The 25157-nt window shown below is 41.2% G+C and overlaps 1 protein-coding gene across 16 annotated transcripts in view; it reads right to left on the bottom strand.

The window, feature by feature from the left end:
* CLIP1 (CAP-Gly domain containing linker protein 1) overlaps positions 1–25157 on the bottom strand; it is a 61961-nt gene that overhangs the window by 21338 nt on the left and 15466 nt on the right. For 9 of the 16 annotated variants that reach the window (XM_017814236.1, XM_017814235.1, XM_017814227.1 and 6 more), the window contains exons 4-13: positions 15231–15355; positions 14021–14237; positions 12075–12272; positions 11800–11903; positions 9950–10010; positions 8859–8891; positions 4879–4983; positions 2573–3517; positions 1170–1286; positions 215–272 (exon numbers count right to left, since the gene is read on the bottom strand). In XM_017814236.1, the coding sequence (XP_017669725.1) occupies positions 215–272; positions 1170–1286; positions 2573–3517; positions 4879–4983; positions 8859–8891; positions 9950–10010; positions 11800–11903; positions 12075–12272; positions 14021–14237; positions 15231–15355 (1963 nt within the window). The remainder of the gene's footprint in view (positions 1–214; positions 273–1169; positions 1287–2572; positions 3518–4878; positions 4984–8858; positions 8892–9949; positions 10011–11799; positions 11904–12074; positions 12273–14020; positions 14238–15230; positions 15356–25157) is intronic. The other 7 variants (XM_017814237.1, XM_017814229.1, XM_017814238.1 and 4 more) reach the window with 5 other exon arrangements.

Consider the following 25157-nt stretch of genomic DNA (forward strand, 5'->3'; position numbering starts at 1 on the left):
GAAAACAAAAGTTAGTAAATAACTACTTAGATGCAGACAATTCCACCTGCTTGTCAGGACTGTTACTCTTTAGAGGCTGCAAGTAACCCTGGCCTTTCCACAGCCACTGACAGTGCTGGGCCACCAGGGGTAAATCTGAAGGCATTTAAAAACCTCTTTATTTTGCATGTAATTCCTGCAGCTTTTCAGCTCTGTTCACTTCAGCAGCACATACCTTGCATAGCCTGTTGAACATTCTGCGCTTCATCAGCTGCACTAGTAAACTTTTCTTTCTGGAAAATGGATAAAAACCCAAGGTGAGGTTTGGTGATGACAGTACAACTCAACCACTGACTTTATTTTAGGTATTTTTCAAGTACAAAATGGAAGTGTTTGCTCCCATCATAAAGAGATCTGAGGTTTCTGAATTACAGCTCAGCACAGATTGTTCAGCAACATAAAGCAAGATCTTCTCTTGCTTTGGTTGCAAGGAAGTCCCTCAACATTCAAATAACTTCTCTAGGGTAGGAAACCTGATTTTGGGGTCTCTATCCTTGCTGCTCACAGGCTGCACAGTGACATCTGTGATCCATCTCCCACCAGTGTTTTCCAGCAAGCATTGATGACAGACAGTGAAGAAAAAGGGGGATACTGAGGAAGACAAGTGAGGCTCTTCCACCAACTCTGAATATTTACTATTGGCCATGGAAAGTAAAAACAAAAAAGCCCATTTTTTTGTTACTACTCCAGTGTAGTTCCTCAGGAACCGCCCCCTCCCCAGGTAAAGAATATTTGGAAATTTAGTTAAATTTACAAAATAAGAAATCAGATGAAAAATGTCTTAAAAAACTATTTGTAAGAAGTGTGTAACAATCACTAAAACACTTATAATTAAGGGCCATGTGTTCCTTAATGAGCAGTCCAAAACTCCAGGCTGCTTTTGATTTAGTTTAATTCTGCAATCCATAAACTGGTGAGTTTTATTTGCACAAAACTCCTGCTAACACAGGACTCCAGTGAAATGCTCTTTTCAGCTCCCATTATCCATGAACCACTTCCTTGCCTTCTTTCCCTGAGTAAAACAGCTTGGAAAGACTTTGCTCAGAACTGATCCACAGGTTTCAATGACACTCTCACCATGAAAACCCAAAATCCAAAGAGTAAAGTCGAAATTTTGGGGTTTTACTCACCAAAACTTGAAGTTCCTTTTCCAAAGAATCTTTAACTTGATTTACTGCACTCAAGTTTTTCTCAAGGTCAAGAAGCTTTTGCTCTTTGCCCTGCAGTTCTGTGGCCAGATTACTGGCCTAACAAAGGGGATGAAATGGAGTAAAATAAAATGACAAACATGAGTGAAAAATCAGGAAAATTAAGAGATGAATCTGAAAGAAAAAACTATAATATTAAAATCACTTTAAGATGAAAAATTAAAAAAAACTGAAAAAAAAAGTGATGTGTTAACTGAGCGGAGCTGATTTCCACTGATGACAGAAACATCACAGCACTAATTGCATCTTGGAAGAGATTTGAAATCATTAAAATGTAGTTTTTTGGAATCAATGGTGAAGACATTTAATGTCAGATGCTTTTGAGGGCATTCAAAGTTTCAAACCAAACTTACAGCATCAGTTCAATCAGTAGTTTGGGTTTTTTATTGTTTTAATTTTCTTAAACTGATTAATTTGGGCTTCAGATCAATCCACACAGCGGGATGGAATTTTTTCCAAGGGTTCTGACCACTGGGGTGGTGCACAAACCCAGTGTGACCTCAAAAAGAGAGTCAAAGGTAGAAATTTGGTATCTTGGAACCATCTGGGAAGGGTTTAGGAAAGCTCCTCCCAGTCACTTTCCCGCTACTCTCACAATTAGAGCTCCAGCTTGTCAGGTCATGCACAGATTGAGGGGGAACCCCAAAAATTAAATGGTATCTCAGCACTTTTATCATTAAATGGTATCTCAGCACTTTTATCCCTGGCTCCAGTGGTGGGACAACTTCCAGGCACTGAATGGCTCAGCTTCGAAGAGATATTTCATCCAAACCCGAGGAAAACCTTGGTCAGATGTATCCCACTGCAGCCTGGGGCTCAAAAATGCTGTGAACCAGGGCCAACAACATCCCTGCAGGCCCTGGGCTTGAGGAAAAGCTCCACCAGGATCTTTTTTGCTTCCTTTTGTTTTTAACAACCTCTTCCACCACCCTGTCAGGTGAGGGGAGAGGCAGTGAAGGGAACATTCCCCACTGAGCCCCAGGTCACTTTGTCTGAATGTCACCGAAGTTAAAGCCTCAGGATGTGTGGGATCTCCTCCCAGATAACCCAACAAAGTAACTTTTCCATAACAGGAAGCTTTCAGTTTTTCAGCCTGCAGCAAGAAAGTGCAGAAGGAATCTTTTGCTGTTGCTTATTGCTGCAGATGGAGCACTAAAAACCTGCTGAGACCCAACCCAGTCAACGCTCCCTCTAAACCTCCTCAGGTGGTACCAAGATACACAACCAGCAAAACTCCTTTTTCCTGTGATGTATTTGCAGATTAAAACAGTACAGATGGCAAATAAAAGCAAAAGCAAAAGAAAAGGATGGATGTTGATACAAACCTGGCTAATTCCATCAACCTTTTCAGTCTCTAAAGTCTGAATTTGTTTCTCAGCTGCCTCAAGCTGCTTGCTAAGTTTCTCGATTTCCAATTTACCTTCAGAATTGGCTTTCTGAAGTGCAGCAAGGTCCAAAAGCTTTTCTTCAGCAGCTTTGATCTGTGGTGTAAGACTATCAATAACTTTGGTTTGTTCATTGTACTTGGCTTGCAGTACCTCTAGCTCCTTTACCTTTATCTCAGCTTCCTGTAATTTGTTTAAAGTGTCTTCCATTTCTACAAGATGCTGATCTTCCACACTTTCCAGTTTGGTCTTCAGGCTTTCCAGGCTTTGCTCTTTCTCCTCCGTGACTGCCAAGAGTTTTGCTTTCAGTGACTCGACCTCCTTCAAATGCTGAGATCTTTCATTCTCCTGCTTCACTTTGAAACTGGACATTTCACTCTCATGGTCCAACTTCATCTTCTCAATCTGAGTCTTTAGCTCCGCAAACTCCGCTGTCTGAGCCCCCACCCCTTTGCTGAAGGACACTTTCAGTTCTTCCATGGCTTGCTGATGGGAGGCAATTGCAGATTCCAGCTTGGATTTCCACAGCTCTATCACCTCGGAATTCTCCTTGTTGGCGTGATCCAGCTTGGATTTCAAGGATTCATTTTCTTTTGCCATCCTCTCGTTTGAAGCCGAAAGGGATTTGATCTCTTTCTGCAGGGCTTCCTCACTGATCCCGAACTTCTCCCGCAGGGAATTCACCTCGCTCTGATGTTCTTTGCCAACTGCTGCCATTTTTTCTTGTAAAGAACTGATTTCTTGTAACAAGGACAGAGAAGTGTCCACGTCATCCACGTGTTTACTGGAATCCAACCTCCCTCGGAGCTCAGCCACTTCCTTCACCCTCAGGGCCAGATCCCTCTCCAGCTCCATGATACGGGATTTTTCCGACACTGTGGCCACCTGTGATCAAGAGTGTTTTAAGAAGAGAAGAAAGAATTATCAAAGATACATTTAACACAAAGACACTCAGGCCTCGCTGAAAAGAATCCACTGAGTGTTGCAAATTGCTTTAAAAAAAAAGAAAAATGTCCACAAGTTTGTATTAAATACATATTATATTCTCTCCAAGGAGGGAATTTAGTTAAATCCATTTTTCTGAAGTCACCTAGAAATAACAACTTACTGAACAACTTACAAACTGCACTGATGTATATTAGCAATGGTTAACAAAGTGTTTCTCAGAACCATTTTAAGCAGACTGGGAAAGAACAGAGAACCTCGAGGTCTTTACTTGTTGAAATAAGGCCTCCAAATTAATCTCATCCCAGCTCTGAGATGTCAGAGAAAATTACAAACACATTTTCAGCCTATAAATCCTCTGAAATTCCTTCCACATCCACTTAATTGTCCCTGAAAAAGTGTCCTCACTATCCGAGCTTTCCGCTGGCTGTTGAAGCACGTTGTGCCACAGCAAAGTTCCCACAAGTAATTCTAATCAGAAAGTTACTGTTTCAACCTCCTTATTATACCAACATCCTGAAAAAAATATTACTTACCTGCAATTGCTCTTTAAAAGTACTTATTTCAGAGTATGTTCTTGGGTTTCTATTCATCCTGGGGTTTTTATTCATCCTACCTCAACTTCAAGAAAATCCCCATGTGTGAGCACGAATATATGTGTGTGTGTGTGTGTATATATATATGTATCTCCTTTAGAATTGACATCTGCTGAACTTCTGACTTGGGATAAAGTATATCCAGTAATATTTTAGCAGGCAACAGTATTACTAATGCTACTGGGATATCCATTAAAAGATTATGTCATTGGTGGGAAAAAAGAGCTAAAAAGCCCCTGCAAACCATGATTTAGCAAAGCAAGAAGTACAGCAACTACTGAAGACCTCAGAAACCAAGCCCCAAACACTAAGTTTATGTTAAAAGGATTGGCACATTCAATCTTACTTTTTTGGGGGTTTCGTGAACTTTGCTACATCTTAAAATGAACCAGTGAACATTTCTTTATGTCAGTTCATGGTCCCACTTTGCTACTTTTATGTCAATTCATGGTCTCATTGTGCTACATTTGGAACTGAGTATGGATTTTGCAGTTGGAAGGCATCTTACCTGAATTCCTCCAGGAGAGAGGACACGTGTACAGGCACACACATACACACACCACCAAAATAAAGCTAATTTTTGAAGTGTTCCAGCTCTATGGCAGGAGCAGGGACCTGTCTGAGCCCGTGTTACACCCAAGACGTGTCACCAGGAATCTCCCCCACACAAAGCAGTGTCGTTATCCAAAGAGTGAAATCCATTACCCTAGTGTCTTCTAACTCCCTCTGGAGTTTGTCAGCTTTGGTCTTTTCAAAGAGCAGGCTCTGTTCAAGCTCCTTAATGCGGGCATGCTCCAGTTTGGTCTGCGTCTGTTAGTGAAAAGGGAGAGGAAGAGACACAACGGTGCCACCATCACATGCCAGCACGAGAGGAGGGAGCCACATGCAGGCCGTGCTGCCAGAGGCCTCTACCAGTGATGAGCAGAGAGGATGCGGTGGAGAAAATGGACAGGGAAATGCTGTGGATGAGGAACATGGGCTGAAGGGGTGGATGGACTGACATGGCAAAATAAATAAATGAATAAATAAGTCAAACGGAAATAAACGGCAAACGGAGGAATGGGAACAAAAAGGTTTCATGCAGCTGAGTAGGAGTTATTCATCAGTACATGAGGTTTTCGGCACAAATTAGAGTAGTTATGTAATAAATATATATATATGTGCATATATATCTCTGCCTGTTCTAACAGGATGGTCAGTCCCTTTCCCTGTCATCCCTTATAATGTGCTGGGTTTATTTTATAAATAACTTATTTATTAACCAGGGGACAAAATTCCACACTGAGGTTCATGTGACAAATCCAAACTTTAACTTTCTGGGTTTTTTTATACTAGCCGTCTCTCAAGTCCCAGCCATAAAACTGCTTTTAGCCAAGACCTTAGAACATGAAGGTTCATTTGCCACTGTGGTTTGAATTCTTTGAATAGAAAGAGAGGGGTTGTCTACCACTCCAAAACCCTCATGGTTTTTCCCTCTCCTCTTCCAGGAAGGAAAAATAACAAGTACTTGTTTAAGTAACAAGATTCCCCAAAAGCAGATAAGGAAGTATCAGCCTGGTTGCTCTGCAGTCACGGACGTCTAAATATATAGAACAAGATGTGGAAGCAAGGAAAAAGAAAATAAGATCTTTGGAATTCTAAGAGGTTCCTAAAGAGGAGCAGGACACAGATGAAACTAAGTGAGCAAGTACCTCCTGCCTTTTGCTTACAAACAGGTGGAATTGTTAGCAAGAACACAGAATATTGGATGTTCTGGCTTGATATCCAGATACTGCCAGAGGCCTGCGAGGGAGCGAAATTTGGGAGGTGCCAGTAAAGTCCAGCAGGGGGTTCAAAGCTGATCTGCACCTCTGAAGTGGAGAAGAGAAAAAAGGAAAGAGAAATATAAAGAGGTAAGAATCTCCTATTTCTGCAGTGCAGAGATTCAAGTACTGTATCAGTCTTGACAGGTCCCTTATTTAAATTTAGTAAACAATCCAAAAATGAAAAGGATTGGGAAAACCTATTGATGCTTCACAGGGTCTTTTCCAAACAGAGCAGCTTTCCAGGTTTGGCCACAGTGGGAACAAGGTGGATTTTCAGAAGACTGAGTGAAGCTGAAAAAGTGTTTATTAACCAAAGAAGTTGCATCCACCGGTGCTGATGAAAGTTCTCTCTACACAGTTGGACTGCCCAGTTAATTCCCTGCAGAACAAGTAACACAGTTCAAAACTATGAACTAGAATGGACAGAGGAGAGCCCTGGAACCTGAGCACTGGATTGGATGAATCCCACCAGGATTCATTCAGGAATCCAAGGGCAGCTGTGTCTGCACAGTGGCAGGACCTGCTGCTTCTCCCACCTTTGCAGTGACACCCAAACCCTGCAGAACTGTGGGATTGGAGTGAAAAGCTCAGCAGTGCTGCCTCCAAACCAGGCACAGTAGCCAAGGACCTTCTGTGGTCCCTGCAGAGCAAGTGGGATGGGATGAGCTGCTCATTTTGCTCCAGGCCTGTTCTCCAAACACAGAATTCCTTCTGACAGCAGCAGGTTATCTTCCTTCCCAAAGCATGCAACATCCGGGGAGTTAATTCTTTAAACCTTTTTTCTTCCCAGCTGGAAGCAGTTGGCTGTGTTACTGTGGAGTTACTTGGTTACTTGAAGACATAAAATCCACAAACACTAAAAGCTGCTTCTTAGATTTGACTATTTTATGAAAGTCTGTTTCTCTCTCACTGGAAGATCTTCAGTGGATATGGGGGGAAATGCTCCACAAGAACAGAGATTACTCTTTTTGCTGCCCACGGGCTTTAGAAATGGAATTAAGTGTTCTAAGAGAAATAACTGTTTTGTAAGTGGTTACATTCAGTTTTTTTCTCTGACACAGGTGATTAGTTCTGATCCACAGCAAAATTGTAAGTATGAAAAGTAATCTATTTTAAAAATTGGGAATTCATACCTTCCTTGTTTTAACTCAAAGGATCTACTAAAAACCAAGAAATCCCAAACCTGACAGTTGCAGAATTCTCCCCGAATGCCTTTGGAAAATATGTTTTTCTATGCTACATAAACCCCAAACACTTTGATCAGTAATTTTACAGACAGTGTTTTACTACTGCAAAGATCAGATACAGCGTTACTGATTACTGGGTTCTTTTTAAGTCTTGCCTCTTACAAACAGAAACAAGTTAAAATCCTACCAAAATGGAAATAAAAGATTTAAAAAAATAATACTCTGGAGATCTTTGCTAGAAACCTTTTTCCCCATTTAGAGCATGACAGATTATCCCTTAATCAAGTCTGATTTCCAAGGGACAGGCTCCATTTTCTTGAGGTAAAAATCACTACAGAATTTTGAATCACTCAAAATGATCATTACGTAGAGAGAAATTCCCAATGATAATGGTTCTCCTTGAGGAAACCCAGAGCACAGCGAACTGAGAAGAGTAGAAAGAGGAGAATTTGATTGTAAACCTTAACTCTGATGGCAAAGAAAAACAGGAAACAAAAACCTAGACAATGAAAGCAAAGGAAGCATCTTCCCCTTCTCCAAAGCTCTGCAGCTGGATCAGTGATGTGGGAATGGGAGAGCTTTTCTCTGCCTGGAACCTTAAAGAATTCCACTCAAACTTCAGAGACTGGACATCAGCTTTTGCAGCACTTGTGGCTGCTCTTTCACTTCAGAATAAACCTCACTGTTATTTCTCCAAAGTGTGAAATTGTGCTGAAGCCATAAATGCTGATGATCAGTTCCAGGATGGGGCAAGACCCCTCCAGTCCCTCTGTGCTGGGATAACAGTCCCAGAACACCACTGAGATCCTGAAGGATCAGCCTAAAAACCAAGTGATCACCCACTTCTCTCCTTTGGAGAGCAAAGATGTCCATTTTTGATGGAAAAATCAGAATAGGGAAATCAGGAGTAAAGAGGGGATTAAACCAGGAGTGCACACGCAGAGTTATTCTAACACATCATCAGCCTGAGTGGAGACTGAGAACACTAAGAATGCACAGGAAACCAGTTTCAGCCTTGAGAACTTCCTATCTTGGCTGGGGATGCAGCAGAGGAGGCAGCCTGGGATAAATTTTCCTTTAAAACTCCTCTCTTCTGAGCTATGGAAGCAAGGGGGCTGCTCAGGGCTTGCAAGGCCATTTCTGCTACTGAGCAACATAATTTTCCTACATAATTCAAGAGAAGCTACAGTAAAATCAGGCAGCTTTGCACACTAATTGTTCAGATGGTTTTTATCATCTCTCCTCTTTGGGATTTCATACCAAAAAGGGAAAGAAATAAGGGGAGGTGGGCACAGAAACATTAACTGGCTACCTGCACTTTACATCTAGTGAACAGCAGCAGGAGCTCAGAGGAAAACAGGCAGGGCTTGTGAAGAAAACAGCTGAAATCCTACAGTTAAATGAAGGCTATTTCAGGATCCTGGTCAGTGATGCCCCTACACTCTCCAGTGGGTTGCAGAGGTTTGGACCCTAAAGAATCCAATGCCACATTCACCCTGGCTCAGTTAATGGGGATTTAGTCACTACACACATTCCTTCCAATAAATGCCAGAATTGCTCTGAAAGCAACATGCACACAAATACCAGAGTCGAGTTTCAATAACAGATTATGCAGTTAGTGAATCAGTAGAAGCATTTTCTGCACACAATCTGTTAACATGGGATGTCTCTGCACATTGAAGTGCCCTCTTACATTGTCAGGGTCTTCCGAAATCTGCCTCTTTCGCTATCAGTAAAATTAAAAACAAACAAACAGAAATGTTTCACCTGCAGACTCAGCACTGCCATTCCAACACAAGCAACAGGATACATTTCATCAGCCTGAATTCAGTTTAAACTCCAAGTTATGCATCTTGACAAACCAGAGGCTTTAAGATGGTTTGTCACAACTATCGATTGATTTAACAGAAAATAAAAAACTCAAATATTTCCACGGACTAAACAATAAAAGGAGCATTCTATGAAGAGTCTAGATAGGTATCTTAAAATGAATGGAAGACTAAAATAAAAGAAATGTTATATGAAATGAATAATTTTCATAAGGTTTCACTTAAATCATAAATGTTTTACAGTAACATAAATTAATTTGTATTTTATGCTGTGCAAGAAGGTCTAGTATTTTTCTAATCAGACAACAACGGAACAACTAAAAAGTATTCTGCTTTTTAATTTGAATTTTAGGATAAAAATTGGCAGTGTTCAAATATCTGAGAGCAATCCTTTATTAAATGTTTTCTCTTCTGACTGTGTAATAACACACTGTGTTTAGCCCAACATTATAATTATACAAACAGGAGAAGGATAAAAGCTGCACACATGCATTGCTGTTTACATTTTATGGGCAACACTGTCAGGATAAAACACTCCTCATCAATTCATCTTCCCTAAGGGAAGCACAGGGATTACTCAAAAATTTGATCAAACAGGACTAGTCTTCAATATTCATTTTTAAAGGCTTAAATATTAACTTGCAATGTCACAACTTCAAAATGATTTTTTGTTTGGTTTGGTTTAATATCAAAAGGTAGAACTTTCTACGAATTAATTTAATTACTCTGAACAACTACAAAGATTCCACTGCACAGCCATTGCAGAAATGCATGGAATTTGGGGTGCAGTCCTGCAGTTTCAGGACAATTAGTTTACTCAGGGACTGCAGAAGTGGATATTGCATTTTTTAATCATTCCTGCCCTTCTCTTCCAGAGAAAAGTGCTCTTAACCCAAACTAAATGCATTCCTGTGCCCTCCTAAATATTCTGTTTACAAAGCTGGAGATGTTTTACCTCAAGGTCTCCTTTGGTAATGGATTCTTCTTCCACACGGAACTGAAGGTCTTCGACTTTCCTGTGGGGACAACTCATTAAAATTCAGGTAACTTTGGAAGAAAAATGCTTTCAAACTCATTTTCAGTGGAAATCAGAACTACAGGGACATCACCCCAGCAAAGTGCCCGAAACACAAAGGAGAAATCTCTCCCAGGAAGCATCAGAGGGAAGGAAAAGGGCTCCCTTTAAACAATCACTGACAAAGGGAGGCACGGGCCTTCCTGCAACCACATAAAGTGTATTCTGTTGTATTTTCTGATGAATTAAAAAGGAAACCTTTTTAATCATCACTGATTCTCTCATCCTTTCACCCTCCTGCATGTCCTCGAGAGAGTGACTGAAATGAACAGTCTGATCTCACATTTGATATATTCTACCATTCATCACAGGCAGAACCAGGCAGAAATTTAGGAGACATCCAAAATATCCATAGGCCTGGATGTGTGCTGGGCACATTGAATCCAGTCTCCAGGACAGAGGAATATACTGGGGGTCAGGATGAACTGCAAGGTGCAGAAGGGGAGCACAAGCCTTGCCTTGTCCACACAGGAGTCTCAGAATGGGATCAGGGAGGAGAGAAGCCAAAATTTGACTTAAAATCAAATTTTTAAGAAGTTATTGCTTCCCTCCCCTGACTCTGGTATATCCCAATGAACAAGGGGCCAGATCTCCTCCTTTTCCCCTTGATCTTTCATCACTAAGATGCTGCAAGGGAAGAGACAAGGATGTCTCCTTTCCTTGGAATTACACACACAGCTTGGCTGACAGATACAGAAATCACTGCTGCAAACAGAGTTACAAGTGATGGGAGTCTAAAATAAAAGAATAAGGATTTAGGACTGGGAGTGGGTCTCACCAGTGCTTTGGGAAACAGGGGATTAAAGACTGACTTTGGGTCACTGCTGAGACTGACCCGAACACATAACACAGAGTGAATAAGCCTGGAGGGGTTGGGAGAATATAAAAATATACAAATAATTCCAGATCAAACTTGACTGTTTGTTTTGAAAATTCTGTTCTATTGGGTCCCACGAAGAGGCAGCAGGAAAATTGTAAAGGAATTGCCCTTTTTACCACTGCATTTTCCAGCTGTGACCTCAGGTTTTAGGCCCCTCAGAGAGGCCAACACTGACTGGCTCCAGGGGCACACACTCACACTGGGTTTCTAAACAGACTTTACTCTGCAAAAGTATTCCAAACCCACTAAATTAATTTATCACAATTTCCTCACCTAACCTTGACCCAACAATTTATCAGACTATTTCCTTTCCCAACCCCACCTCACCTATTTGGTAATCTCAGTTCTTTCCTCTAATGGTTATGAAAGGGAATTAGAAAAGGCATTAGAATTAATGGCTTTGATGATTTGCCTGCAAGAGACATCCCCTATATAGACACAACTAACAGTAATGAATTATTCACAAGAGATTTAAATGTAAATTCCTAATCCAGAACTGTCAGGGAATGAGATGATCAACCTTTTCATTTGGAAGTGGAAGAAAAGTGTTTCAAAAAGATCAGGTACAATCCATTAATTTCATATGAGGAGGAATAAAATATAGTAGAAAACAATAGTGCAAGTATTGAGTTGGATAAAAATCAGTTATAAACAATAGTCTTACAACCTCTGAGCAAATCCACTTTCTTTGGCTTCCCCTCTCCAAACTGGAGGGTGGTTTTGTTCTTCATTAATTTTAACAAACTGCAATATGATTTTACACAGTAATTGCCCATCGTTCAAAATTTGGAAAGTCACCAATGCAAAGTCTGATTTAACAGAATTAATTCCTGAAGACATTTTTGGGTACCTTTTCTCTTCCTCGAGCTGATTGAGGAGCTCCACCTTCTCCCTGTCAGCTGCCTCCACCATGGCCCGGAGCTGGTCCATTTTTGCCTCCATCTCCAGAACGTGCTGAGCAACGAGGAGGAATATTATGGATTACACAGATATGGCTGTTATTATTATATGGGTATCATATTGATTTATATGGATATTATTATTATATATATTGATATAATGGATAACTTTACTTTTAGAACCCCACCTGTACTCCCTGTTTAGGAGCAGCCCTCACCCCCTTACCCGGTCGTGTCCATCCCGAACCAGGGCCAGTTCCTGCTCCATTTCCCCCACGTGACTCGTGGCTTTTGCCACCTCTGCCCTCTCCAGGTCCCTCTCTGCCAGGAGCTGCTCAATGTGCTGCTGCTTCTCCTTCAGGGCCTCCTGCAGGGCCGTGGTTCCCGAGATTTTCCGGGCGTACCGGGAAGAGGTTTCTGTCAACTTCACAAAGGAAATCCATTAAAAACCACTCTGCATCCAGGGAAAGGAAACTGGGATATCTCCAGCCTCTCCAAACACGGGGTTAGTAAAGCAAATGCTTCCTGTGACCTGCTGTACCCTTTTCCATCTAAATGACTTTATTTTCCCCAGTTTAACATTAAATGACCTGACAGTTGCTTGTCTGACACAGGAAAAACAGCAAGAGCCCTGAATAGCTGAGCAGACTGTGTGAGAGTCCAGCAATTTTCAGGGAAGTTTTAGTTTTCCCAAAAACCGATGCACAAGAAGTCTGCTGTGTCAGAACTGATTTCAGGAAATCTTGTTTCCTCAGCAGCTTAACTTTTAAAGAAAAAGTCTCCAAATTATTCAGACAATCCTTTTAACTTGAATGGCCACCAAATGTTCGTGTTGCCTGAGAGAAAGAGTTGGAAGAAAGACAGGATTTTAATTCCAGAAGTAATGGATTACAGCAGCTTTGTGCTTTATGGCCCAAATCATGCAAAATCCCTGGAGCACAACAGAGGCAAAATAAGCAAATATATTCTAGATCTTTACAAGGTGTAACTTAGAGGATCACAGCATGTGAAATAAAACACTGAAGTCCATATTTATGCTTTTCCTCATGGATTGAGGCAGCTCCACGTGTCAGTGCAGTGATCCCAAACTAGAGGGCACTCTGCAGCTGCAAGTGCAACTTCCACCCTGGATTAAGTAATGAAGTCCCGGTGTTTGTGCCAAATAAAAATCCTTTTTGTGGTCAGGTATTAACCCCAGTGCCCTGACCAGCTGCTGACCTCTGTAATCTGCTTCAGTCCTGCAGGACCAGGGTAGGTCACCTCTGCACCTGCCGGTCAGTGGGACACTGTCCCAGAGAACCAGTTCCACACCACTGGGAGTCACCTCCTGCTAATTAAATGCAATTATGGATTTTGGCTTAAAAAAAAATGAAGAAAAAATCTAGGGTGACCATGGAAAAACCCAACTATTTCTATGCTTTTCATTGCCTTAAAAGAGACTTCTCAAAATTCAGCTTTCCCAGATTTCCGTCTTCCTGCTGCAACCCAAGATTAGAACATTTATGTAACAAAACAACTTTTAAAAGAATCCATAGTAAGTGTATTAGGTGGAATTAGTACTGTTAGAATTCACCTGAGCCACTGCACTTGGCAACATTTAGCCTTTATGAATTCACAGATTAAAACCAAATCTAAAAGAAAAGAAAGAGGCTTTTTGTCAGCAAGGACCTGGCAATGGCTACTTCTGGATTTCTCAGCTGACTCATCTCTTTCAGTCTCTTTCGCAAAGAAATTTTCTTTCTTTACAAAGAAAATTTGGAGCATTTCAGACAATCTGAAGCTTCCTGCTGAATAAAACAAGTGAGGTCCGTGGAAGCTTTAGCTCAAATGCAAACCTCTTATGAGAGAGGCAGTGAAAATAAACAACTGATGGAGATCCCAGCCAGAGACCGGTTTGGTGGTGCCATAAGCCCCTTTCTTATCGCAATCACTCCGTTAGCCTGAATTAAATATTCAAAATATTTTAGACATGTATTAAATATTCAAATCTCCAGGGCTAGCTAAGATTTCCTTCCCTCGTGCATGCTTTGAGTGGAACCAGCACAATTAACGGGTGCCGTGCTCTGCTCTAGTCTCAACGCCGACCACGGGCACGTGGATTCCTGTGGATTCCCGCGCGTTCCTGTGGATTCCTGAGGGAATGGGGAGCATGCAACAGAAAAAGGAGCTTACTAGTCCTGTACGGCTGGGCTTGCTGCTTACGGAAGAGGCCACGGAGCTGAGGGAGCTGAGGGAGGAGGCGCTGGGGCTGCGCTTCAGGGCCGTGGGCGTCGGCAGCACCTTCCGCACGGCGGCCTTGGCCTTGGCCGGGGTGGTCGAGGGGAACCCGATCTTGGTCACCTTGTGCACTGGGGCAAACAATCCATACTTGGGCTGGCACTGGAAGTACCTTCCAAAAAGCAAAGTAAGGAGATGAGAGTATAAATCAACTTCTTTTCACACGCACGGTCTGGCTTCACAAAGAATTCCGCATCAGGAGCCTGAAAGTATTAATGGAACAGCTGGTGTCTCTCATCCACACTACACTGCAATCACATTTTTTTTGGAAAAGGGATTTTGAAAGGTTGAAGCATGATTATATCAGACTTCAGAAATTCCACTTGAGCTGTAGCTCTATTTCCTAAAAAAAATTCCATTCAGAGTCAGTTTTACACGCGTTAACTTTCCTCTCCCTCTGAGCTGCCAACAATATCTGATGGCTGAGAGTTAGAAATAAGAAGCAGATTTTAATTGGATCAAGTAGTTTTATATCACATACATACTCTTTATGCATATTTGATTATACAGACTATATATCTTTGATTACATATAAACAAATACCACTTACAATTTTAAGTTGTGATCATCCATGTTAAGGTGGAACAATCCTTGTAAAACCTCTTTTTAAGGAGGTAAAAGACTGGTCCTTATAGCAAATCAGAAAGTCACACTATGGTGTGAATTAATGCTTTCTAAGTGGGACTTATTGGAGGAAGCAGCTCCACTGCTCCCAGCCTCTACAATGAGGCAACTGTTGGTACAGGAGCTTTCACCCCTGGGATTCAGGAAGATTTCCTCTAGTACAGCTCTTAGATATCCAGAGATTTTCTTCACTGAGCATTCAGAAATCAAGCAGGTGTTCCAAATGCAGGAAATTGTGCTTTCCATTACCAGGCTATGAATAAAAGCCACATGGGAGTAGGAGAGATCAGCTCATCCCATGAATGGAGGGCTGATCCGGATTTTCAGAAAATTCATAAAATTCAAGTCATCGTGTACCACCCATCAGCAGACACTCAGGTTCACAGCCTCCCTGCCTTGATTGAAAAGTTTCATGGAGATATTAAAAACCAAAAGAGACTGCAGAGAAAAATCTTAGAAGGCAAACGGATGATGGACCAACCTCGTTCCAGCCACGGCTCCATCGTTCTTTCCCAGGGGTTCATCCAGCTCCACTCCACACCACTCTCCTTTAGCAAAGTCTGTTTCTCCCAAAAAACGCACAACTCCAGCTTTTGTCCCACCAACCTAAAGCAGGAAAACACATCTGCATTTAATGCATTTCCAAATTCAAATACCAAATACAATGAAAAAGCTTCTGGCGTAAGCACGTGCACAAAGCACGTTAATCATGTGACCAGTTCTGATTTCAAAATGCAGAGTTTTTAATTCGTGAGTTTGTTTTGATGTGGAACAAATACAGATCTTCACAACCAAAAAGAAGAAAAACTGAAACAAAAATCACTTTCTTAGCATTTCTGTCCAATTTGGTATTCAAAGTCTGTAATGACTGAAGGCCACAATTCCAGCAGGTGACTTGATATGTCTGTAAGACCAAAAATACATTAACAACACCCAGTATAACCTGAATACTGAACATACTGAACAGATATTTGTTTCAAACAAATTTCTATCAGCAGATAAGGATTTATAAGAACTGCTTATTTCTTACTCAAATTCTCTGAGGAAAAGTAAAAGAAATGAAATGAGAAAAAAATCCTTTCATATTTTCTCTAAGGAATAATTCAGATAAAATACATAGAACAACCCTCTTGTATTTAAATCTGATATAAAACACAATGCAGAGCACTTGGCAGAACTGCAGACATAACCACATGAATCCTTAAAAAGGGAACAATCATTTCCTTAATCTTTTCTTCACTTTAAAAAATAACAAAACAAAAAAAAACCCCAAACACTCCTAAAGGAAAGCCTAGAAATCAGCTGATTTCAAACTTAAAACCTGAAATATTCACAGCAATTCCAGTGACTTGCAGTGTCTCTGAGCTACAGCTTTTTATAACACCCAGGGAGGGAAGAATTAAATGAAGTGAAGGAGGAAAAGGTGTTATGTGGCCACCAGTTGCCAGGAAGGGCCAGCAGCCAGAACTGCAGGGCTCTTGCAGGTCACAGGGACCATATGTTGTGCCCTAAATTTGTGGAAATCTGTTCAGCCTGAATCCAGCATTGTGAAAACAAGGAAAAGGTAATGAAAGCTCTTCAAGAGATTCCCAGCATTCCACATGGAAAACACAGCAATGGTACTGAAAATGTCCATTTGTGTTTTCCAGCACACGTTATCCAACGAGGAATATTTTGAGGCCTCGGCAGAGAGCCTGGATGTGACCTGCTACCAAAACATACACTAAAAAGTGAACTAGGATTGCACATCATTTTTCCATAGACATTCTATTTCTGGGGGGAACTTCCCAGGATTAAAGGAGAACAACGAGCTTCTTGTGCTGTAAATTAAGGTGAGTGATCACAGCACAGCAGAGAACTCACACGAATGCGTTGGGGAAGTCTGGCAGTTCTTTTTCCACACAAACCGCAGAAAAACAGGGAGAATAATTCTCCTTTTTTGATATTACTTCAGTGACAAAGGTGACAGAGGCATCTCTTGTCCCTGTTTAAGGTGGCAGCTCCTTCTGTCTCATTAGAGACAGTCTGGAAACAACCTTTAGCTCTTGCTTTAAGTGGCTCTGTAGCAAATTATTACTCTCCATGGAATAAAAACACACAAAGTTTACAGTTATCATGACTCAGCCTAATATAGTAACTAGTAGAACGTTTGGTATCTGGTGTTCTTGGCAGAGAACACACAAACTTCCCCTCTTGGAAAACAAGCACCAGAAAAAGAGAATTGTAACCAGCCCAAGAGCTCCACAGAATCCAGAGCTCTGTGGCACAGTGGTGAAGAAAGAATATATAATATTGTTAAAGGATTTCCTGGGAAGAACTAGTCCTTAAATTGAGGGATATGTTATTCCCCATCAGATATAATCTACTTTTTCTAGAGGATAAATACCATTATCCTAAGTATAAACATAAAAATAACATTTAGCTGAGTAGTGTGAGAGAAAAACATGGGTGTTCCAAGTTTTCCTTCTCCTTATTCCTTTTCTAGTAAGTTTAGGTAGTTTTTTATAATTTTTTTTGTCTTGTTTCGTTAGGTGTTTTTTCTCTATAGGTAAATTTGGAAGATATCTTCAGGTGAAAAGACCGCTCGATTTTGTACAGTTTTCTGCCTGAAAAAAACAAAAGTTAAATCAAAATAAGCTCTAAAAAGCCATGAAAGAAATCAGACAGGAAAACCAGAACAATGGCCCAGACAAGGAGCATCCCCTTAAAGACAACAGTCAGGTCTGGGGTGACACAGAGGATTCCTCAGTTCCTTTTCCAGAACCCTTGAGCCAGGCCAAGGAATTTTATTGCTGTTTTGTGGAGTGCGTGTTCTGTGGTGATTTTTTGTAATAAACAACATAAATGAATTACCTAAAGACACCCACTCAGCACCTTTCCACGGGCAGGGAAGAGGGGCAGGCAAGGTGAGAGCTTAGTGGAATAGGATCACTCCAAGCAAAGACTCCTGGGGACAGGAAAAACTGCTGCAATCTGTTCCCTCCAAGCCACACTGTAAATAAACCTCCAGACCAGGAATGCTGGCTCCAGGATAAGGCAGATTAAACATGGGTGCAGAATATTCATCCCTTTTGGTTTCATCCCTTGGCCCTGCTCATCTTCCACATTTAGTAATAAATGTCCAGAGTTAGTCTGAAGATATTCCATTCAAATCCCAAACTGGGAAACAGTCTGGAAGAATTCAGCACTGCCCAGTGCCTTTGGACCTGCTCCAGCCATCCCAGTGCCTGGACGTTGGAATTGTGACCCAAGGCCTGGTGGGAGTGAGCAAATGCAGGAATTCATATCCCAGAACATATGGGGATGCACAACAGGAGCTCCCTGGGAGGAAGAGCAGAGTGACTCGTCCTGTCACCATGGTGCTGCCTTATTTTAGAACAAGATGCAAGGAAGAATGCCAAGGAATTTTTGGTTTTTTCCAAACCTAGTCCAGCTTCTTGGAATAACCAGTTCCTCCATTTCTGCTTGCTTTCTGTGTGCCCTCACCAAGAGCATCAGCAAAGGGCTGTAAACGCAGTTTTGCTGAGTTTCAAGCCAAAGCCTTCAAAATTTCAGCTTTAAAACAAGGCAGCACCGCTCTGGAAAGCCTGAGACTACTCAAGGCTTCCAATCATTCCCAGACATCTGCCCCAAACACTGTATTTATTATTTATCTCCAGCTGCAATTAGTGCCCTGCATGTGACAACACAATAATCATAATTTATTCCCTTGGTAGGACAATGTGAGGTGCTACTGGACAACACAGGAGGGGAAAGGCTTTTCACGATCAAAGTTGCTGTAACATTAGTGCCATAAAGGGGAAAAAGATTATGACATGATTACACTGAACTGTTCCTACCAATATGAAAAGAGAACTGTACTTACAGAATTGTAGTGTTTATTATAGAAACATTATTTAAGAATTATATAAAAATTATAGAAAAAAGAAAGGTAAAAAACCCAACCTCGAACCAAAAACTGATCTACTTCCCATGAAGGACTAAAAATAAAAAGCCCAGTTTCTAAAAGAAAAGGGAAAAAAAAGTTTATTAGAAAGTTTCTAAAAGTTATAAAAAAATGGGACATCACTACCATGAAGACAGTTTTCCATGACCTTCATTCCTGCTAAGGCAGGTCACTGAATAATAGATAAAGAACTGCCAGAGCTTTTTTTCAGTTGCCACACTCAATGCACACAAGTTGTAAAATACAGATCAATAACACAGTAGAGAATCTGGGTTAGACCACAGGTCACTGTGGGGTGAGGAATCTGCTTGGAATTCATTAGTGTTACATCAAACACATAAAAAAAGTGATTAAATTCCATTTACCCAGTTCTAACTAAACTGACATTAATTTGCTGCAAGGTAAAGTGAAGTAGCAAAGTGGGTTTGTAAACCTGAAGTGGTTAAAAATTGCCTCATGAAAGGACACATCTAAGCTTGTGAAAACCTTTGCAGAGCCACATTTCCAAAGATAAGGAGAAGCAGGAAACAAATAAACCAGTGTAATCCAGGGAAAAAGAGAGGGATGGTCTAAAAAATGAGAGAGGTCATGGAAAAGAGGATTCACTGTCTGAACACTGGAAGTGTAACAATATCACTTACACCCTGAGAGAGGGAAAAGGTGAATAACAATTGTTCTGTCTCCCCTTCTGCCTGAGCAAGTGCTTGAGGTGACTCTTGGATATTTCTGCATTTCCAGGACCATTCAGCACCCACAACATGCTTGGAAAAGCAAAACCCATCCAGACCCACCACATGCTGCCTGGATCCACTAACCAGGTTCTCATCAGAATCATCTCTCTCTTGTTTCTCAAAATTAAGCAGAACCTTTTCCAGTTGGCAAAAGAAATTGCATTTAATTGATTTGTTCACCCATTCAAGGCCAGAGGGAAGCACAGGATCATCTCCTGTGCTCTGCTGGAACAGGTCCTTCCATTCCACCCATTCCACCTGTAATTAACCCTGTAACTGTGCTGAGCTCTGTGTGGGACTGTTTCCAGAGCTGATATCCATCAGGAAACACTTCCACTGACAGGATATTTTCATAGTTAATCTCTCCATTGTTGCAAACACATTTAAATTTTAAATAAAACAAATGTGACTGTGGCCTTCAGCCCCTGGCTCTCATTGTGCTTTGAGCTGGGAGATGACAGAGCTCCTCAGCAGGTACTCACATGTTCTAAGCAGGGCACCTCAATTTTTCCCTTTGTAAATTAACAGCTTAAATTCTTCAAATCTTTTATTGCAAGATACTTTCTCTTGCTTGAGTCATTTTACAGCTCTGTTCTGAATTCTGGCCAATGTTTCCAAGGGGTTTTTTAAATAACTAAGGATGTAACTACACAGAGTTTTAAATATATCAATAAAGGCCAAATTAATTTTGAAGTTACTGTTAGGTAGTGCTCAAAATCTAAATAATAATAATAATAATAATAATAATAATCCCACCACAGAGTGGAGTTTTCTCCATTAAATCTATAGTGCCAAAGAAAGAAGCAAATCGTGTTTGAGAAACCTGCCATGTTTTAGTTTGTCAACATCTGGTTCCTCTTTTAGTTTTTACCTGTTTTTTCTCTTTGAGATTAGACAGATACCAGACAGACATTTGCTTCAGATTATCCTATTTCCTTTAAAAATATCTACATAACATCTGACTCTGGATCAAGGCACGACTGAGCAGTGCCAGAGCATCTCCTAAACTTCAAACTGGGCTCCGTAATTCGGGTTTTTCAGCCCAGCAATTCTGTGAACAGCAGGATTAATGGTGTCAGTTCTCCTGTGGCATCAGAGATTATGTCTGAGTGACTTCACTCCCTAAAAATGCTGCTTCTATTGATGGGAACAGTGTTCAGACGAGCCTCGATCATGTGGATTCTCTGACGTGCAAAATTCTGTGAAGGCAAATTGCAGCTTCTCCAGAATTGGTGGTTTTGAGTCTCCACCTTCTCTTGGACTGTTTCCATGGAACTTGGAAGAACTTTTTAAAACCTCTCTATTTCTACCCAATTTGGTTGCAGTCAACTAAAAAGTTCCAAAGTGAGGTCAAAGTGGGCAAAAATAAGACACTCACACAGACCTTGTGCTACCACACAACCCTTCACTTCCCCAAGAAAACAGGGTAGTGGCTACAACTGATGTGCAACTGAGATCCAATTCACTCAATCAACTCAAAGAAAGCAAAAAAAAAAACTTCACAGGAATTCCATCCTACAAAAGCCACAAGTGAATTCAGCANAAAAAAAAAAAAAAAAAAAAAAGGCAAAGACTAAAATTAAGTAAATAAAGTGTTCCTTCGCCCATCCTGTGCTGAAGTGACCAAGGACAACATGTTCCTGGATCTCATTCCCCTTGGGAAGGCAGGGAAAAGGGAAGCCAAGGAGCCCACACACAAAAAATGAATTAACTATTACCAAAGCACGTGGAAACATCATGGATTGTTGTCATTACATCCCAGGAACTCACGTGTAACTGGAAGTTAAATAAGGAGTTGCCACCACAGAATGACTCAGTTAAACACAGCTCACACTTTGCTGTAAGATAAATTTAACATCTTATTTGTCTGTGAGCAGAGAGGTAACAATATCTCCTGAAAAACGCTTACAAGTAACATTTAAAGAAAGCTGAGGTTTGCACAGAGAAAAATCACCCAATGAATTGCAGACAAAGCCTTTGGATACCCTTCATCCCTCAGATATATTCTCATATTTCATGCTCTGGCAGCCACTCAGCAAACTAATCTACATTGTACTTCCCAGCACCCAAATGCTGTGCCTAAGTAGACATACATAAATATAAGAATTACTTTCATCTTGACTTAACATGACAAAGCCATCAAAGCACCTCATACAGCCACCTCAGCTCCAGGATAAAGCACAAGTGTGACTGAGCAGTCAAATACTGGCACAAAACAACCACACGTTGCCAACTTCCAAATTTTTCTTCCTTTTCCATCCTCATATGCTTTGTGCAGGGTATTTTTGCACTGCTTTAACTGCAACACCATTGCTGAATATTTGGGTTTTTAACAGTGATAAGATTTTTCAACAGGCTGAACTCAGAAGTGCATTTTCTATTCAGGATGTTACAAAAGAACAACAGAAAAAGGAGATTTTAAAAGCTCCACGTGGACAATACAGGATTATTGCTACAGGGAGAAACTCCTCTCTCCATGTGAAGTTTGTTTTTCCCTTCCCTGCCTTTAAGAGCCCTGGAATGTAATCAGTTGGCAGCCTTACGTCATGTTTACTCCCAGATAGGTTACATGGGTGGAAACAAATCTGCCAATAATCTGCTGTCAACCCCTGCCTGTGCCATCACCACAGAGCTCAGGGAGGAATAACAGAGCAAGGAGGAACGCAGGGAAGAAGGAGAAATTCGATGTCACTCGTGCACAGAGAAGAACTTTGCAGAAAGGCCACACCAGCAATGCCTGTAAAACGGAGTTTGCAGTGGTGGGTGACCATATGGAGGGAGGCCGAGGCCCAGCTTTACAGCTCAGCTCCAGGAGCAGCAGATTTGGCAGCCTGGGATGAAGCTGTAACTGGTTAAATGAATGAAAGCACTTTAATCCCTTGAGACGGCTCAGGCCCCTCAGGTTGATAAGATTTTTATTTATTTATTTAAAATGCAGCATCTGGTCCCTTCAGGAAAAAGCTCTCAAAGCTGCTTCAACTTTTGGTACAGGCAGCAGTCCCCACACAAAGCAGGTTTTCCTCTTTTATTAACAAGTTTTGTTGGGGAGTTCTGAGGGGTTTGTTTGTTTGTTTGTTTTTAAAATCAACTTTGCATTGGGCTCTTAAGACATCCCAAGTGTTCCCAACACCAGGGCAAACAGGTTCTCTGGCTGCAGCTCAACCAGGAAACCCAAACTGGCTGAGCCTGAAAGTCATTTGTTTTCTGAATTGCTTTTCTGTTGTTCTTTCCCCAGCTGGTTTAGCACCAGCACGGCACTGCCACCGGCACTTCTTGCCCAGGAATTCTTATTCATACAAGTTCAAATGCTGAAAGTGGAGCCTGATTTTCAGCAGGAAAATCAACCTGGCACTGTGTCATTGACCCAGGAAAGGCTGGGTGAGGGCAAGGAGGGAAGTGCAGATTTCCACATCAACATTTCCTATGTTACAGAATCCCCAAATACGAGCTCAGGCTGCCCAGAGTTAATGTTCTAACAGCTCAATCACATCCAGATTCCAGAACATACATCATATGTTAGGAATGGAAATTATGCCTAATACAGAGCTGTTGGAACGACTCTTTGCATTAATAACTTTTCCCTGGTTTCACCATATTTTTATCCAGTAAAAGTTATACATCATTGCACCAAATGAAAAGCTGAATAACGAGTTACACATCACAAAACACAGTTCTTTTAAATGTCCACTTCACCTACCAACATTTCCACACATTAACATGAAGCATTATTAGTTTCTTGTTGGTGAAAGGGAAATTAGGCACATGTTGCTGAATATGGCTCAGATAAACTGGGATTTGAGGGAGACAGATTTATCCTCAGAGACTCTCAAGACAGCAGAGGACAATGTGCAGCTTCAACTTAATCATCTTTGAGCAGTAAACTACAGAAATCAAAGGATCTCTCCTTTCCCACTAGAACACCCATTTGGGGCTATAATACTTCAGCTTGTGTATTCCTTTAGTTTGATTTGGTTTTGATTGGCTTTGACTCCTCTGGAATCTCAGGGAAGAGAAATCCTAAGACAATAGGACAAGGTGAATTTCTCCATGATTGTTATATTTCCCTCAGGGGCATTGATGTCTCCCAGGAGTTATTTTTCTGATGTTTACAACTCAATTTAACAGCCAATTTACTGAACGTGTCATCTTCAAATTGAGGGGAAAACACAAGGAAAGCTGCAGCTGATCGTTGCAGCAAATCTACAAGTATTCTTCTACAGGCATCCACAGAACACAGCTCAGCTGACACATCCCATACCTTGGAGCACTGGCTGTTTTGATGGCAACAAAATTTTTCTGTTCTAATATACAAGGTCTTTTGGGAAAAGAGGTTTTCTGCTCCCTGAAAAAGCAAGGCTGCTTGTTTTCCATCTTTTTATCTCCACATCTATCACACTGTTCAGCACAGCCTCACATGGGACTCTCTAAGCCTGGTTTTGGGAATATCCAGGTGATCACCTCCAAGCTCTATTTGTTTTTTGCAGTGGAATTTCCTTTCTCTGATATTTCTTCCTTCCCCCCCCACCCCAGTCTGGAAATTTTATTTCCTTTCTTCTCTGGAATTTCTTTCCCTCTGAATGACTGTCCCAAACAATCTGTATGTAACCACTATTCTTCCTAAATTGTCTGAACTAAGGTAAGATTGTGTAGGGCACCTGTCTTCATATCCAAATAAATCAGGGATATGTGCATGGGAAGCTTCCTTCATTTAAAGGATGTTATTATTTAAATCTTTGTATTTTTTAAAGATATCAGTTCTAAAGAAATTTGAGGGCACTCTAAGATGGGATGACGTAGCATCAGGTAATTCTAAGTGCACAAACAGTGGTGAAACAACTAGAGATCAAAGAAATAAGAAAATAAGCCCAAGACATCTTTTCTACCCACATAAAACAATAGAGAACATGCACCAGAGCTTTAACTCTCAAGATTTAATCAAAATACCTCACCCCAACATCACTGAGGCAGCATTTGCTGTGACAACACACAAGTAAATGTGAGGAGCTGTCAGATGCTTTTCATGGGGAGGAACAGCACAAACGTCTCAGGAGGAAAAGGAAAATGTTCCAACAAAGCTCAGCTGTTGGGAAACATCAGTTGGCCAAGCCTGAAATGCTTTGAACCCAACATTTCAGGTTCAAACTTGTGCCAGGTTTACATCAGTGGAAAGCAAAAAGGAGGCCAAGTTGAGATGTGAATTAGTAAATGTTGCCAGAATGGCCCCTCGATAACCCAGACTGGGCACAGAAACCAGCTGTTTGGTTTGACCTTTCTCACTGAAGGATCATCCAAAACCAGCCAGTTACTGACAACTAAAAGAAACTTAAAATCATTGAACTGATCCCTTCAAGGTGACTCCTACTAAGTATATTTTAGAATCCAAGTTAGAGGAAAAAAAACAACAGACTGAAATACTTTGGTGTAACAATCACCACTCCCCAGCCTGAGATCACACACTGAGATCAATAAACCTGAGCCACATCTGAAGTGCATTCTGGAATGTAATCCTGGCTTATGAGCTACATCTCCCCATCTACAAATCCGCCCTGAAGGACATAATTTTCCATTTAGCTATTCTAATAAGACTCCCAAGTGAGCTTTTGTCTATCCTGAATCCACTGTTGTGTTGAACTGCAGTGCTGCACAGCTGGAGGTTCACCATTTTCAAGGTGTAATTCCCAGCACTTGTTTTCCCCACGTGCCCATAATCATCATTACTAAGAACCTTCAC

The sequence above is a fragment of the Lepidothrix coronata genome, unplaced genomic scaffold (assembly GCF_001604755.1).
Source record: "Lepidothrix coronata isolate B3197 unplaced genomic scaffold, Lepidothrix_coronata-1.0 Scaffold44, whole genome shotgun sequence".
Lineage (NCBI taxonomy): Eukaryota > Metazoa > Chordata > Aves > Passeriformes > Pipridae > Lepidothrix > Lepidothrix coronata.